Source organism: Fringilla coelebs, assembly GCF_963513975.1.
Source record: "Fringilla coelebs genome assembly, chromosome: 2".
Lineage (NCBI taxonomy): Eukaryota > Metazoa > Chordata > Aves > Passeriformes > Fringillidae > Fringilla > Fringilla coelebs.
The window spans coordinates 92,283,039-92,298,769 of NC_140029.1; the positions used below are offsets into that span (position 1 = coordinate 92,283,039).

The following is a 15,731-nucleotide window of genomic DNA, read 5'->3' on the forward strand; positions in this document are numbered from 1 at the left end:
TTAGCCAGTTAAAGCTATTTCACGAACAGATTTTGAAATTAACTTAAAATTAATATTAATAGAAGTGACCAGCTTTCCAGATGTTCGTTTTCATAATACATTACATCCAGGAAAGATATAGAACCTCCAATAAGACTACCAAGGAAGGGGGAGAATTAATTTAAAGTTTCATTTGTGTATAGTGAAATGAGCACAAAAATAATTTCAGAAACTCTTTTAGACCTCATAATTTACCCATTATGAAGCACAAATGAAAAAACAAAAGCAAGACTTCAATTCTAGGAAGAGGAGCTTTCAACGTCTTTTAGTCAGCTCATCAGCAATTCTCAACTAGCCTGGTCATTCTAGACAAGTATCAGTGGAAGCATTCATTGCTGAACAAAACAATGAGTAAGACAGTAACTTCTGACCTTTCGAATACAGAAACATTAAAATTGCACCCCGAGGAAAGACAGAAATTAAGGAAGAACAATGAATGACCTTGCTCTGGAAGAAGCTTTTGATAAAGAGATGGTTACAGTTCAAGATTAGAATAATTTCTTCTGAACCCATGACAAGCAGCTGAAAAGCTGGAGGGCAACCTAATTTTTGAAAATCTGATGATCTCATCTGCTCCAAGTCATCTCCAAAGGGTGATTTGGCTTTAAATCCACATTTTTTCTCCTCAATAACTCCTATGTAGAAAAGCCCTACAAAGTCTTCTTGCTGAAAAATTATTCTTTGCTGCTGACAACACATTCCTCCATGAAACTATCCTTCCCTTCCTGGTGGCAAAGGAAGAGGGAGAACACCATAAGACAGAAGGAAAAGCTGTAGTTAAAGCAAAGAATCACCATGTGCAGAAGAACATGACATCTCAGGTCCTTACCAAGGCCAGACCCACTCTGACAGGAAATACTTCCCATGCAGAATGTCACCATTGTTGGTTGTTATAACCTGTGACTTACCAAGGACACAGAAGACACATATTTTGAAAGAACTTAGGGTTTCTGCAGACAAACAGAGAAAACCTACACAGTTTAGAGTTTTTAAGCCTGAAACTGCTGGCCTCCAGAATCCACAGCAAGAAGTCCAAAGTCTGTCCAAAACCTTACATAAGTTCATCCTAGAAATTCTTTAACATCCACAATGGAGACAAATATTGCACAACAGACCACAACTCTTAGAGCCTCACCTCCTACAAGTCTGTGGAAAATGCCCCTCTCTAGCTTCCCCCTCCTGTTCCAAACATCCAAACATACCCTCTCAGCTCTGTTTCATTCTCAGCATTACTTTGGTGGGCAGTGGCAGCAGCAGGGGTTTGTTGTCTCTGCTCAGCCTAGGTGCCTGTGAGCCAGGTGACTGCTGCCATACACAGACAAGGGCTGCTTTACTTTCCACGGGCAAACACTGGAGTCTGAAGAGCAAATACCTTCATTGTAAAGCTTTCTGCAACATCTCCTGTGTACACACCTTTGTCTGACAGGGCCACAGGAACACAGCGCCCTCACTCACAACACAGGCTGACATATCTCTCAACACGAATAATGAAGTTCAAAGTGTTATTTTGCTGCCTTTAGAAACATAAGGCAAAAAGAAAGCTCGTGGACTGGTAAGTTAAAGAACCAGGGCAATACACATGAACCAAAATTACAAAAAGCACTATCAATACTACCTCTGCTTCAACAGGAATGTTCAAGGAAGGCAAACTACATTAACGTGCAAACAAGTGCCACAACTCCTCAGTCAAGTACCAGCTACGTAGTTTCACCAATATCACATCAAAAGTGCCACTCCACTCTTGTTATGAGGAAAAGGACTAAGAAAAGAATAAAGCAAAGTGCTACAAGTTCCTAATCCAGTTTATGACTATAATGCAAAGCAGCCCAGGAATGGACCATCCCAATGGTATTAAGCGTAACATGAAAGAAAGTCAGCAACTGCTGGCAAAAAAAAGCAGGAACTGCGGGCTGACAAGCATCAGGCATGGTTTAGCGCTGCTTCCACAAGCATGATTATTCTTTTGTCTGCATTTCATGTTCACCCCTCTTTCTCTCTGTACTTTCCAGTATGTGTTGGCTATAAACTTATCTGAGTCACAGGCAGTATTTTCAGAGATCAAAGTCCTCACCTTTGCATGACATTCTGGGACACTGCCAAGGAATATTGAGTGAGCATCCTGGTTTCAGAGAGGCAGTTCCGCTAAGACTATAAGAAAAGCATATTCTTTGCTAAAGCATTTAACTTGGTAATTTAGTGATTACTTCCAAAGTTTTTGTTTAAGTATCCAGACTAAAAGACAATGCTGACATTCATATAAGCTACTTTCATTTATTTATTCATTTAACGACCTGTCTGAGGGCAAGCAATTAGATCTACTTGTTTGTGTTTTGTTTATGGGTTTTTTTAAAATGAACATGTCTTCTGTTTACTACTATTTCAGAGCAACATGATGCTCCAGAACTGAAAAAATATTTTTTTCCAGTTTCACTGTGGAACTTGCTAAACCATTAATTTTCAGCTTACAGCCTACAGGCCTCAGAATTCCCTGAATTACTTCTTGAAAGTGCTCAGAAAAATGATTAAGAATTACAAAAGTGTTTCAGCACTCTTAAATTTACTGTAAAAAAGCATAACCTCTTCAGGAAGAAGTCTGTCAAGGGTCTACAAATTGAAAGATATTAAAGGACTCTGGTATTTATATATTTTTAAGACACCAGTAACTAAACATCACACCACAAAGTTTTGTAAGCTAAACACACAACTCACTCCATCTTTCCTCAAAACCTTCATCTAGCCTTCCAAGGCAAATTCTTAACGCCCTTTCATCCTGAGCCCACCACAACTGGAAAAATGACCAGGTAAACACAACGTTTAACCAGGTTAAACTGCAAACTTACTCAGAGATCATACTGTAAACAGATAAGACCTAGAAAATAGATGTTATTGCTCCAGAGGGACTCCAGTCCCACTGGGCTAACCCTTGGAAAAAGCAAACAGGTTCTGCTTAATGTAAACAATACACAAGAAGCACTGTCTTAAAGAAGTTGTTATATTAACTACTCCAGTTAAAATAACAAAGGCATTTCAGACCACAAAACTTTATCAGAAATAAAGCGCAACTATCTCATGCAAGTGGGAAACAACTATTCTGAGTTCAATTACACACCTACTAATTTTCTCACCCAAGAGGAAAGGAATTTAGAGCCTCTAAAATGGAGACATGTCAGTGAGGAGTGCCTTGATATTGCTAGTGGAAAAACACAGGTAATTTATTGCCTACAAAACATGGCAAGTTAGAGACTGTGTGTACACAGGGGCAGAAAAGGAAGGAAGGGGAGATAATGTGTCATAATACAAATATTTTTAACCCATAGTGTTTGCTGCTCGGTAGAATTATGCCTGTTAACTCCCAGGCTGCTCTTCCAAGGGCGCTTAGAGGACAGACTAAAAGGCAAATAGCAGAAGATAGGATTGCTTCAGCTCCCACTGAGTCCAAATGCAATCCCATTGCACCAAATATTCTATGTAATAACAACTTTATTATTAATAATCTGAAAACATCTCCCCATATGTACCCACAGCCCATACAAAGATGACAATCACCATTGACACTGTGCCTGCAGGTACCTTCCATTCCCCGTTTTTAAAAAGACTTCACAAAAATCAAGGCATTCAGCCACAGCTCCAGCAAAGAGCCCCAGAGCAAGTTCCTTCAGACAACTTCACTCTACACACCATGTAGCCACCTTTCTTCTTTTTTTAAAAAAAGAAAGTTGGATTTTGGTTTGCTTTTTGGGTTGCCTTTTTTTTTAAACAGGCAGAATACTCTTCTACTCTTCTCTAGATAAGCCTTCAGAATGTCTGCTCTGTGCCTCTCCCAAAACTCATGCTTCTTGCTATGCCCATCAGCAGTAGTTCTGTTAAGGTCTTTACAACAGCACACTGAACAGGCATCTTCTTGGACTGAACTGCACAGAAGCTGAAGTCAGCCTTGTAAATTAAATTGCAGAAGCTGAGCAGAGGCGTCTATACAGATAGACATGCACAGAATGTGTGGTTTAGTGTCAGAGTGAATGTTGTCATCATTAGAAGGGTAAGAACATCCAGCAACTGGCACTTAAAAACACCTAAACACAGGCTCAATTGCATGTGCTTTGCAGTTTAGATACAGCTAAAGAAGGGAAGGTCTTGAAGTTACTGCTCACATTTCTTCTCTACATCAAGCTTGCTCTGACTATACTACTCTTGCAGATAAATGTAAAGGAGATAAATGTATGTGAATGATGCACTGGTATGATTAAGATACGACATAACTTTAAGGAAGATGAAGGCAGCTGATTACATATTCCTAACTTCCCTCCACTAGGGATTAGCTTTTAAAAAAACAAACAGAAGCAAGTTAGCTTTTTAAAATTAATCAGTAAGGAGGCAACTATTAGCATCCAGACTTCTGCACTGTATCTGAGAGTTAAGGACTCCACTGCTAATAAGACATTTCACAGCCCAGCATTGTTATTTCAGGTTTTCTGCAGAAAATACTACAATATCTGTATCAGCTGCATTCATATTTTTAAGGTTATAAATATAATAACATTAAAGGTAGGTGATTGTCTGTCTTAAGGAAGTTTGTTTTGGATCTGAAAGAAGGACAAAGAGGTCAAGGATTGTTGGTTAGCACCACTGAAATCAAATGTCACATGTGAACCAGAACTACTTTTTTTTTTTTGGAAAGATTCCCCCCACCCAATTGATGTAAATGGTAGGATTTCACTTAGCAGTTCCACCAACTTTCAGATGGAAATATTCTTAGCTAAATAAGCGACAGCAGGTCTTTATGCATCAATAGCTTACATACTCACACCCACCTCTTTTACTTGTCCTCCCAAAGAGGTGTATGCTATACCAGAAAAAGGATTTTTATTCAGTGATGCAAGTACTCTAAAAGCCTTCATCATATTTACATGGAAAGCAATACCATCCTTCAAAATAAGCATGTTCTGAGGAGGATACAATGCACAAAAAGATGTGAGAATACAAAGCTTTCCTCAAGAAAAACATTTGGGTCGCTACATCTTATGTTTGTATTCATGCCACATTTGAAATCTCTCCTCCACGGAAGTGGCTGCACATGTCTGACACACATTCTGCAACTGCGTTATTGAGAATCAGACAGACTTAAAACTCATACTTCTCCCACATACAGAAAACAAAACAAACATTAAGGAAATCAAACTCAAAAAAGATTACACAGAAATTCTGAAAATCCTTTTTATATCTGCCACCTTGCTCACTTACCTTACAGACACTTGAACTGTGTCTAAGTTACAGTGCAAGTAACTTTGAGCAAACACTCGTACCTGTCATGATGCCCCTGGAACAACTGCAGCACGCTATACCAGAGTTGTAATGCAATTTGTGATATATCCCTCTCCTTTCTTAATTTTAAATTGTTCACTACTTTTCCAATTTGTTTTGCTCTTCATATTTAGATAAGAGTCCAAATAGTACATATCATCAAGGACCAGGAATAAATTGTTCAATGTACCATCAGTTCTGGCTGGTTCAAAGAAAAGTTTAAAAGATTCAAGCAAATGTAAGTATTAAAAGAAGATTCACTGACCAAGTATTTCATTACTGTCATTGCAACTACAGAGTGATGTCTCATGCCATTAAAAGAGGTAGAGTATGTACAGGGCATAGATAAGAATGTCAAGAAACAGTTAAGCAAGGCTACATCGGGAATCACATCTGCATCCTGTCTGAAGACAGACACCATTTCTTCTGAATTATTTCTAGAGATTTGGAAAGTACTTAAGCCACATGCCCCAGAATGTAATTTCCCTCAAAACACTTGTGCAGATGGGATGATTAAAGACCATCTTTCTGCACTGGGATATTGTAATGACATACGTCATACATTATATTGTTGTCAACAGTAAAGTGAGGTTAGCAACACCATTCATTACAGCTGCACTGCATCACAAACAGTTTAAGGCAAAGATATCATTCAAGCAACTTGATGTAACTATCTTAACTGCTTTTACATCCTCCCTTCAGTTAGTAAGGAGTTCCCAAGATGGATGGGAAGAACCATCCTTGGTAATTATCCATATTACTGTGGAAAGCATATTACTCAACTTCAGGCAAAGCCTTTTTCAGCTGTGCAAACAAGAACTCCCTTCTGAATTTTAACATGTTTTTTAAAGCCTTTTAGTAGAGATACAGTAAGAGCACATTTCCATTCTGTTTGGGCTTGGGCAATCCTGTAACTCCAGTTCACCAGCGCAGGCCGGACTCGTTCAACCAGATATGATGAACAACAAGAGACAAAAAAACTTTTTATTTTTAAAGTATGTTTGTGTGCTCTCAAGCATCTGATCATGGTGTGGGATTTTGTTTCACATTGCTACACATACTAAACCAACACCAAAACACTATTCTTTAATAATACTTCAGTACAATTTCTTCAAAACGTTGCAACAACCTTTCTAGTAATCAACAGGTATGAAGTACTCACTTTAAGCTCAAAATAAATTCCTAAGTATTTTAAGAGTTATCAGCTCCCTTTCTTTCTCCCTCACTTTCTTAAAGATATACTAGAATGCAAGACTAATCCAGCCTTAATTTCCCATCATTAGTCAATCTTCACATTCTTCAGGCAAGTCTGGTCTTTCTGTAATTCCACGTTATTTGGGAAAACATTTCTCTACTGTCAGTCAGCTGCTGTCAGTCCATTATAAAGTTAGTAACTATTGCTATAGAATACATCTAAAAATCTTCCAAATTCCTATTAACTTGGTAGTGAATAAGCCAGACATACCTTGATGTAATAATAGCTCAGCAGGTTAATGAGTAACAGCAGCAGGTAGCAGAGGATAATAGAAATCAGGGAAGATGAAAGAAGGAGCCCACAAGACTCACGTTTAATCTAGTTTTCCACTGATAACATAGAAAAACATTTTTCTGATTAGAAGCAACCTGGAGGTTTTTGCCAGAATGTCAGTAAGCTCATTGCACATATCAAGTACCAGTTCACTCAAGCTCACCTGAAAACTGACTTATGTGGAAAGTCTCACCCCTACAGACAGAAGTGTTTGGTAGAGCTTGACTCAAAGAAATTCTGTGAACTAAACTATGTCTGTAATTAAAATTCAGAGACCAGATACACTGGTATATCACTAAGGCTACCTGGTGGGAGTAGTTTACTGTAGAAATTTATATAAAAAAAAAAAAATCACTGAAACTAAGCAAAATACTTACAAAGTATGAAACTCAAAGAGATTAATAACATGCAGAAATGAAAAAGCATAAAAGACTACAAGAAAAGCAAGCACACCTGCTGGGAATCTTACTAGAAAGGGAAAGCACAGAGTCTAAGCTCTGGATATTGGCTACAAAGATGAAGGGACTTGACGCAGCAGACAAATATTTTTACACATTGGGTATTCTTACCTTTAAGAATGTAGATATATTTTTTAAATCAACAGGCCAACATAATAATATAGGCCAGCTGAAAGAGCACATGGAAAGGGACAGGGAAACTAGCAACAAAATTGAATAATCATGGCACAGCCATTGATACAGACTACCAGGAATTCTCATTCTGCTGCCATATGCTGCATCTAATCCACTACAGGAGCCCACGATTTCCTAGATCTACATTCTACATCACACACACATGAGACATTACTTACCTTTGGGTCCATCCTCCAAAGGCTGATGATAAACCAGAGAAAAGATTAACACCAGTCGTGGAACCTGCCTTCAGTCTTGCTCCCGCACTTCCCAGTGACACATTATGTAAACTTGGCACCAATAAAGGAACACAAAGAGCAATCAACCACCCAAGCAGGAACCAGACGAATAAGTCCAAATCTACTCATCAACTGAAAGACAACAAGCTTCACATCTAAACTCCTTACACACTCCTGTGTCTGCATGATCTGAAGTAAAGAAAGCCTATGAGTCAGAGGATGATACTCATTGGTACAGTTCAAGAATTAAAGATAACATGAGAAGAAAAAAAGCAGACCTGCAAACCTGCTATCATTCCTTATTTATTCTGAATTAGTTCCAGGATTTGCAAAGACTCTTCTGTTTACTTCTCCCATGAGAAATGCAAGTTAATCCATTAAAAACAAAACAAATGAACACAAACATTACAGAACAGATGACCCATACTAAAAATTCTGGAAACACAGAGCACTTGCCATGGTTTGCAGTTCATTCCAGAACATGATCGGCACTGGAAGAAGAAGTAACTATTGCTTCCTTAAGTCTTAATCTTCAGTGAGCATATACATTTTCTAGCCAGCTGGCCAGCAGAATAAGCAATGTCTAATTTTAAGGAATTAATCAGCTAAATCAGTATAAATGAAAGAAAGGGGAAAAAAAACAGTACAAGGAAATAGAAACCTACAAAGCTTTTGGTGCTTATCATCAAAACTTTGCAACCAAGTACAGAGCTCCCATCCAACAAGACTGGGCATCTTAATCTTCTTCAGTCATCTCATAAAGCTTAATATTTTGGTGATTCTAGGGGAAGTAGGGGTTGCCACGAAAAGATATCTTCAGTCTCACAGCTCATGACTGAAGTTCTTGATTAGTACAAAATACGGGTCAGCAGAGGAGGGAGGACATTTATGTTCCCTTCTTCCTTCCTGCAACTATTAAATTTCCACAGTGGAAGTAACCCAGCACTTTTCAGCCTAGCTGAATTCATGACAATGAAGTTTTTGATGCTAACATGGGGTAAATCAGACTTCTGTTAGTTTCAAACCATACTTCTGTCCTATGCCTGACTGTGACAGTACACATACTATTCTTGTCTTCCTTCCCTGTCCTCACAGGAATATGCACAAAGATGAAGTGAAATTGAAAGGTGACAACCATGACTGCAGAGCACATCACTTGTACATGCAGGCTCTGAAACTCTCTCTCCAGAGAGCCTGTCTCTTCTAGAGCACTAGAAGAGTGTTCTCTTCTAGCACTCTACTGTTATTCTGGACTCCACTTTTATCATGCAACTTTAGTTCCAGCTTTGTATCTCACACATCTGACTACCCAAAATGCTGGGCCTCATCCAATACCTAATGGAGAGGCACTGCCCCTGTACTCAAAGAGTTAAGTTGGGGCAAATCAAAGCACCATAAGCAATCATCACCTGTCAGCTGGTTACACGAGAGCTTCTGCACACAGAGGTATCAGTGGCCACCTGTCACTTTATCAGTGACAATCAAGCCACATGCAACCTAGAAAATCCCAGTCTAGCCCATTTACTCCAGGTTGCACGCAGGATTCCCAACAGAGGTTCTTACAGAAATCCACATCTTCGAGTCCAGATCACAGAAACCTCCATTTAACCTCAGCCAGCCCTTCACCTGACCAGCTCCTAATGTGCTCCACGAGTGGCACAAGGTGTAACCGCCCAGGAAATGCGTCGCAGAGAGCATCAGCTGCCTGCCCCAAATTCACTCCGCAGAACTGAGCGCTGCCTTTGGGCAGAGGTCACCAGTGTCCCGGGAGCGCAGCACGCTGCTGCAGGACAGACCCAGAGGGGAAGACGTGTTAGTGCCACCAGCAGCCCTCAGTAGAAGCCCTCCCACACCAGCCTTCGCACCGGGCAGCACTCCCCGCAGGGATATCCACCCAATACTTTGGGAACAACTGCCCACCGCACCCAGAGCATCCCCCTCCCAGCACTGCTTCGCCCTCGGGACGGGAGCGGGCGGGAAGGGCGGCCTCTCACCTGGAGGAGCACGGCCAGAAGGACGCACAGGTACACCTGGTAAGGGCCCATCTGCCCCACCAGCGGGAACGCCTCCTCCACCTCCATCCCGCTCCCCGCCCGCCGCGCTGCTCCTACGAGCGGCCGCCGAGCAGCGCATTCCCGGGGCGGGGCGGAGCGCGGAGCGGCGGCCGGGCCCTCGCGGAGCTGGAGCAGAAGGAGAGGGAGGAGGAGGAGGAGGAGGGAAAGGAGGGAAAGGCGGGAGGCGAGATGCGGCGCTCATGCGCAGGCTCCGGGGAGAGCAGCCGGGATGCGGCCGCCTCCCTTCTTCCCGGGCGCCCGGCGGGGAAGCGGAAACGCGCGCGGCCTCAGCGCAGGCGCGCGGGCCGGTACTCGGCGGTTTGGGCTGGGGCCGTGAGGGGCGGCGCGCGGGGGCAGCGGCCGTGCGGGAGCCGTCAGGGGCAGCGCCGAGGGGCCTCGGGCCGGGCCCCCACAGTGAGCTCGGCACCGGGGGATGTGCCTCCTGCAGCCGCATCTGGGCACAGCTCTTGGGAAGGGGAAAGGGCACAGAGGTGTTGCCTCTGCTGCCTTGATTAGACCAGGGCCGCGCGCTGGCCCCTGCCCTGGATCCATGGTGGCGAGGTGTTGCCGGTTTTATGGCATTGTCCATGCAGCAGCTGGGCTCCTGCCGTCCAGTTTCATCCAGCAAAGCACAGCGGAGTTACAGTGTGCGCTCAGCGGGTTTGCACCGTGGGAAGCTGTACCCACAGAGTGCACGCCGCTAAAGTTCTGTCAGTTCACAGCGGACCCCAAAATGCTGGCACACCTCAGCTGTGGAGTGCTCTACAGTGATACTTCATAGCCTACCTGCCGATAATTGGGGAAAAAAAAAATAAATAAAGCCGAATCTGACATTCTGACATAAGGCTATTGTGTAGGTGCCGCTAGAGGTCAGTTCGGCACCCACACAAATCTTACTGTTCTTGATTTAATGCCTGGTGAGGACGTGCCTGTCTCCGTTACACCAGTTTCCACAAAACGGTAGCTGTAGTGTGTTTGATGAAAAAAAATTTTGAGAGCCTATACGGGGTAGAAGTTCTCACCTAGAAGTAATGGGACTGGGTTGGGAAGGAGCATGAACTCTACTGCATAGAGAAGGGAAGAGAGATAAATACAAGTGAAATAGGCATCTTGCAAAATGGCAATGATCTTTTCATGGTCCATTTTCATTACACCTTTTCCATAAAGCTCCAGGAACACGAAACAACTTACATTGTTGAGGCTTTTTTTTACCTAGCAGTACTAAGAAGCAGAAGCAACATCTTAATGCTTGTAGCTTTTATTGTATGAACAATAGAAAGGAAGAGAGTTGTCATGAGCTGTGACCTTTAGGACCATGCCAAGAGTCTGGGAAATAATACCATTTCTGTGCTGAAAAAATCTTGGCAAATCGACAATCATCAAAGCAATTTACTCTTAAAATGAAATTCACCTTTGCCCTAAGCACTTCTTTTCATATTTGAGGCTTAGAACAGATTGATTAAAGGCAAAACAGCAAAGGATTTCTGAAATGTCAGGACCTTTCTGCTGTTCACCCAACTGCACTTGTCTCATTTTATTGCTCGGCTAAGATGTGGAGGACATGTCATTGTGTTTGAGAGTTCTGCACTCATATCCCTGCATCCTTCCCATTCTTGCCAGTCAGCCACACTTTGTGGCAACCACAGCTTTATTCCAGCTTGTCCAGTAACAGGGAGCTTTACCATCAACACTCAGCTCTTCCCTGACTCTTGAGCCGAGGTGAACAGACCCTAGGGAAGGAGATGATACGTGTCTCCCTGTCAGGATTGTACTGCCCCCCAAATTGCTGTGTGCATCCTGCATTCCCCAGGCGCTTCTCATCTCTGTCTCACTTGAGACCTCCAGCACTCCTGCCTGGGGGTTTTCCTCCCTATGCTCCCTGCTTGCTTACAGCCACCCAAGCTCCAGGCTCTGCCTGCTATGTGGGCAGCAATTAAGAACTGTCAGCTTTTTGTATTCCCCTCCATGGGGTGCTGCCTTCCACATGATGCCTCTGCTCTGCTCGTGCCATGCCTCTGCTGAGATAGCACCTCTGATTCAGCTTCCAGTCCCGACCATAGTGAAGTTACAGCATTGGCCTTACACATATCAACACTGTGCAACAATGCCCTGTGCCTGGGGAAAACAGCTGTTGGGGAGCTGTCCCCTCTTGTGCTGCTGCTTTCCAAACTGAGTCCAGCAAAGAGCCATGAAGGTGATTAAGGGACTGGAGCATCTGTCATGAGAGGAAAGGCTAGAGCTGGGACTGTCTAGCCTAAAGCCAAGAAGGCTCAGGGAAGAACTTCACAATGTGTGTAAATAACCTGATGGAAAGGAATGAAGAAGAGGAACCCAGGCTCTTCTCAGTGCTGCCTTCCAACAGGACAAGAGGCAATGGGGACAAGTTAAAGAAAACTCACTGGCAATGATAGGCCACTGTTCCATGAGGCCAGTGGTTTTGGAGAGGATTGGATGGAATGTTTAGAGGTTTCAGTCAACAATAGCACTGCACTCCAATAGCAAATGATCTGCCCTTGCTGGAGCCCTCAGATCTTCCCAGAGAATTATTGTCTGTGAAGTTCATTAATGTACAATTTGCTCCCTCCTCCTCCTCATTAATAACCATGTCAAATAAGAATAGTCTTAATAATCCTGTCTGTGGGGAATTTTTCTTTTAATGAGAGCAAATCAGGCTTCTTACTCAGCCATAAATGTGGTGCCCTCTAGGTTTTTCCACATCGCTCCCAACCCTCTCTCTGTTACTACTGCTTCATGGGTTTGTTGCCATCATGGGTTTGTTACACATCAAATGCATCTGGGCAACCCAAATCTGAGACAGCTGCATGGCTTCTTTTGCAGCCTTTCTGAAATAATTGTTCCAGATATGTTCTGCTCTTTTCTGTCTATATGTAATGATGACCCAGAGCATTCAAAGTACTAGATATATGTAAATGCAAAGGGATAACCCTAAGCTATGTTCCTCTCTGGGAAACAAACAAACAAACAAGAATTTAAAATTTTTAAAAAAAGAGTAAAATCAGAGTTTTAGAGCTAAAAACTCATTCTGGTTCACTGATATTGTGTTTCAAGATTTGCTATATTCATTTGTAGTATATTCTGATAATAGCCAGTAATTTTTCTTCGGAAACACAAGCAATAGTAGTTTTAAAAAAGACCTTAAAAGAACTTCTGATGTTCCCACCTTCTGGCTGGGGATTGCTTAGCCATTCAAAGTTGTCCACACAAATTGTTGATTCAGCACTTGGCACAGATGAGATCTAAAGAAGTTCTGTTCCTGATGGAGGAAGTTTCAGGTCATCCATGAGTGGATAGTGTGAGTTAGATATGAAACTCTGTAGCCAGGCTGCTGTAGATGACAGAAGATAAGTGGGTTCAAGTGAAGGATCAACAAGTACTAAAAAGTATAAACTTCTTCTGAGGTTTATCTAAAAAAGGAAACATCTCTGACTCTGAGAAGTCCCCAGGGGACAAATTGTTCAAAGCAGATATCTGAAGGAAATATTTACCTTCTCTTGTGATACTCCTGTGTAGGCATTAGCTTTTGGCTACAGCAAGAGACAGCATTTGGGCCAGAAAGGACATTTGCAGTCCTGTTGCCACTTTTGCGATATTGCTCTTCATCAGGTTCCCATCTCCTCATGGCCTCCACCCCTCACCTCACAGGAGGTTTCCAGTACATCAGCTGTGCTGAATGCTGAACACTGAATGGCAAAAGACTGAGCTCTGACTGTGGCAGTGAGAATGGCAGCTGTGGGAAGAGTGGTGGAAATCTATTCCACAAGAATATAAAAGGGTTGTGGTTCATAAAACCTGTTACTATTAAACAAGTCTGGGGCTGAGAAGGGACCCCTCCTTTAGGATGAAAATGAAGCAGAGGTTCTCTTGATCTCTTAACTTCCTCTGGTCCACAGCACGATGACAGGAGCAGAGGGTTGACAGTATCTGCCAGAATGCTTGCCTTTGCTGGCCCCCTGTTACAGAAAATGAAGATTTTTTTTCCAACCAGACTAATCAGCTGCTCGTTGCAGCTGGCTTACCCCATAATACTATGCAAAGCTAGCATATGGCTCATTACAATATACCCTGACTAAGTGTGCAGCCAAACAATCCACCAAGGCATTTTTGCTTCTCTGATGTGTTGTTTGCACTTTTTGCAAACAAAGCAACAAACAATTCCTTTGGAGGCACTTTTCAATTTTAGATGAGGCTTGGGGATACTGAATTTCTGTCTGAACTGCGAATGATGTTAAAAGCTGATTCCCTGTCCCTTCCTAGATGGACAGTTGTCTGATGCAAAACAGATCCAGTTCAGGTTCCTGAGAAATCTGAGCTTGCTCGCATATCATGTATCTCTGGCAGAGGATAGTTGCTCTTAGGATGTCTCCCCTGCTCATGCCCGAAAGTGTACATCTGTGACCAACACCTTCTTGGCTAGAAGCCTCTGTAAATCCTGTTCAGTTTTCCATCACTTAGACATTGCCCACAGTGTCCATCCTGGGGTGGAAGCTCTGCTTTCATCACAGAAGGGGGTTTCAGATTGAGCAAAGGAGTTTATGAAGCAAACCTCTGTGCTTAAGCATACTAAAATCTTAGACATTAAAAAAAAAAGAAAAAACAGGGTAGTCTTAAGAAGCAGGATTGGCCTCTGTGGCCTCCCAGCAGTGCTTGGGACAGCGATTACAATGTTGAACATAAAGGTGAATGCTTGTACCTCTAAATGGCTCTCTTGAACAGTTGAGCCATACTGCCTTTGAGAGAACTCATGTGTTCTCTGTAGGTTCTTTTCTTTCCAAGCAGTCATCATTTGGCTGCAGTACGGCTCATAATCTTGACATTTACACCATTCATTCTCTGCCATATCATCAGCATGCAAAAGACTTGTTTGGACCATGCCTCGCTCTGGAGACTGATGAAGATCCCACAGAAGTAAGCAGGAGCACTTACAGGTGTTTTGTCTGGCAGAGGCAACAGCACTCTGGATTTGGAGGCAGAGGGCATTCGGCAAGTGATAGCTTTTTCACAATTCCCTCAAAATGCAAAAAGTAAGGATAACCTCATAGATTCCAGCAGTTATTTCTATCCCAGATGTGCCATGTAGTGCAGTGCTGGTATTCTGCTCGGTATGTTTGACCCCCCCATTAAATTTCTTAATCATCTCTGCTGCAGATTATCACAGGACTAACTTATCTTTCAACAGTAACTCCAAGCTGAAAAAATAAGGCTTTTGTTCCTGTCATGCTCTTAAAAATGAAGTGTGATAATTTAGGAGCACCCCTCAAAAAGGAAGGTGTAAAGACAGCCAGACACCAGGCAAGTGTTGCTGAGTATAAGGTAGAAGCTCATGGTCAAAATTATCAGAAGTTTGGAGACCTAGGAGCACTGTGGCAGCACCATGGAAAGTCTGATGAGGACCTGCTTGTTGTACCTGATGGGCAGGCACAGACCATGTTATATGGACTGCCAGGCTCTGGCTAGCACTAGCTCAGGGCTATCCAAAGTATGATCTAAGGAACCATGTAGATGCATCTTGGGCTTCTGCATAAAACAGGGGAAGCATGCATGGATGATGGGATTCTGTATATTTAGCTCTAGACATGGGGGGGGGGGATACTCCTTATGTGAATAAACAGAATTCCACAAAGAGGTTTTTTATCAGTAGTAGTAGGGCATTTCTCCAGCTAAAAGATTTGGGAGAGTTCCAAAGTCACAGAGGTCTTGTGGACTTTGTTTCTCCAAAGAACTGTAGTTCTCAAAGTGATCTTGTAGAGCATCTACAAAAGATGTCGGTGAAAGAAGACCCTCACTCACTACCAGGAAGGGACAGTAACACAGTCTGGGTTTTGCAGCAAAGAACTCTTTTGAAACTTATGCAGCTAGGCAGTGGAAGAAGATAATCCCAGGTGCTTCCCTTGTTACCCAACGAAAAAGGAGGTTTCGAGTC

General features: G+C 42.6%; 1 protein-coding gene across 1 annotated transcript in view; it reads right to left on the reverse strand.

The window, feature by feature from the left end:
- SLC22A15 (solute carrier family 22 member 15) overlaps positions 1 to 9,817 on the reverse strand; it is a gene marked incomplete at both ends in the record, with an annotated part of 32,166 nt that extends 22,349 nt beyond the window's left edge. The window contains one exon of the mRNA XM_084227106.1: positions 9,731 to 9,817. Within this exon, the coding sequence (XP_084083232.1) occupies positions 9,731 to 9,817 (87 nt within the window). The remainder of the gene's footprint in view (positions 1 to 9,730) is intronic.
- Positions 9,818 to 15,731: the final 5,914 nt, after the last annotated feature.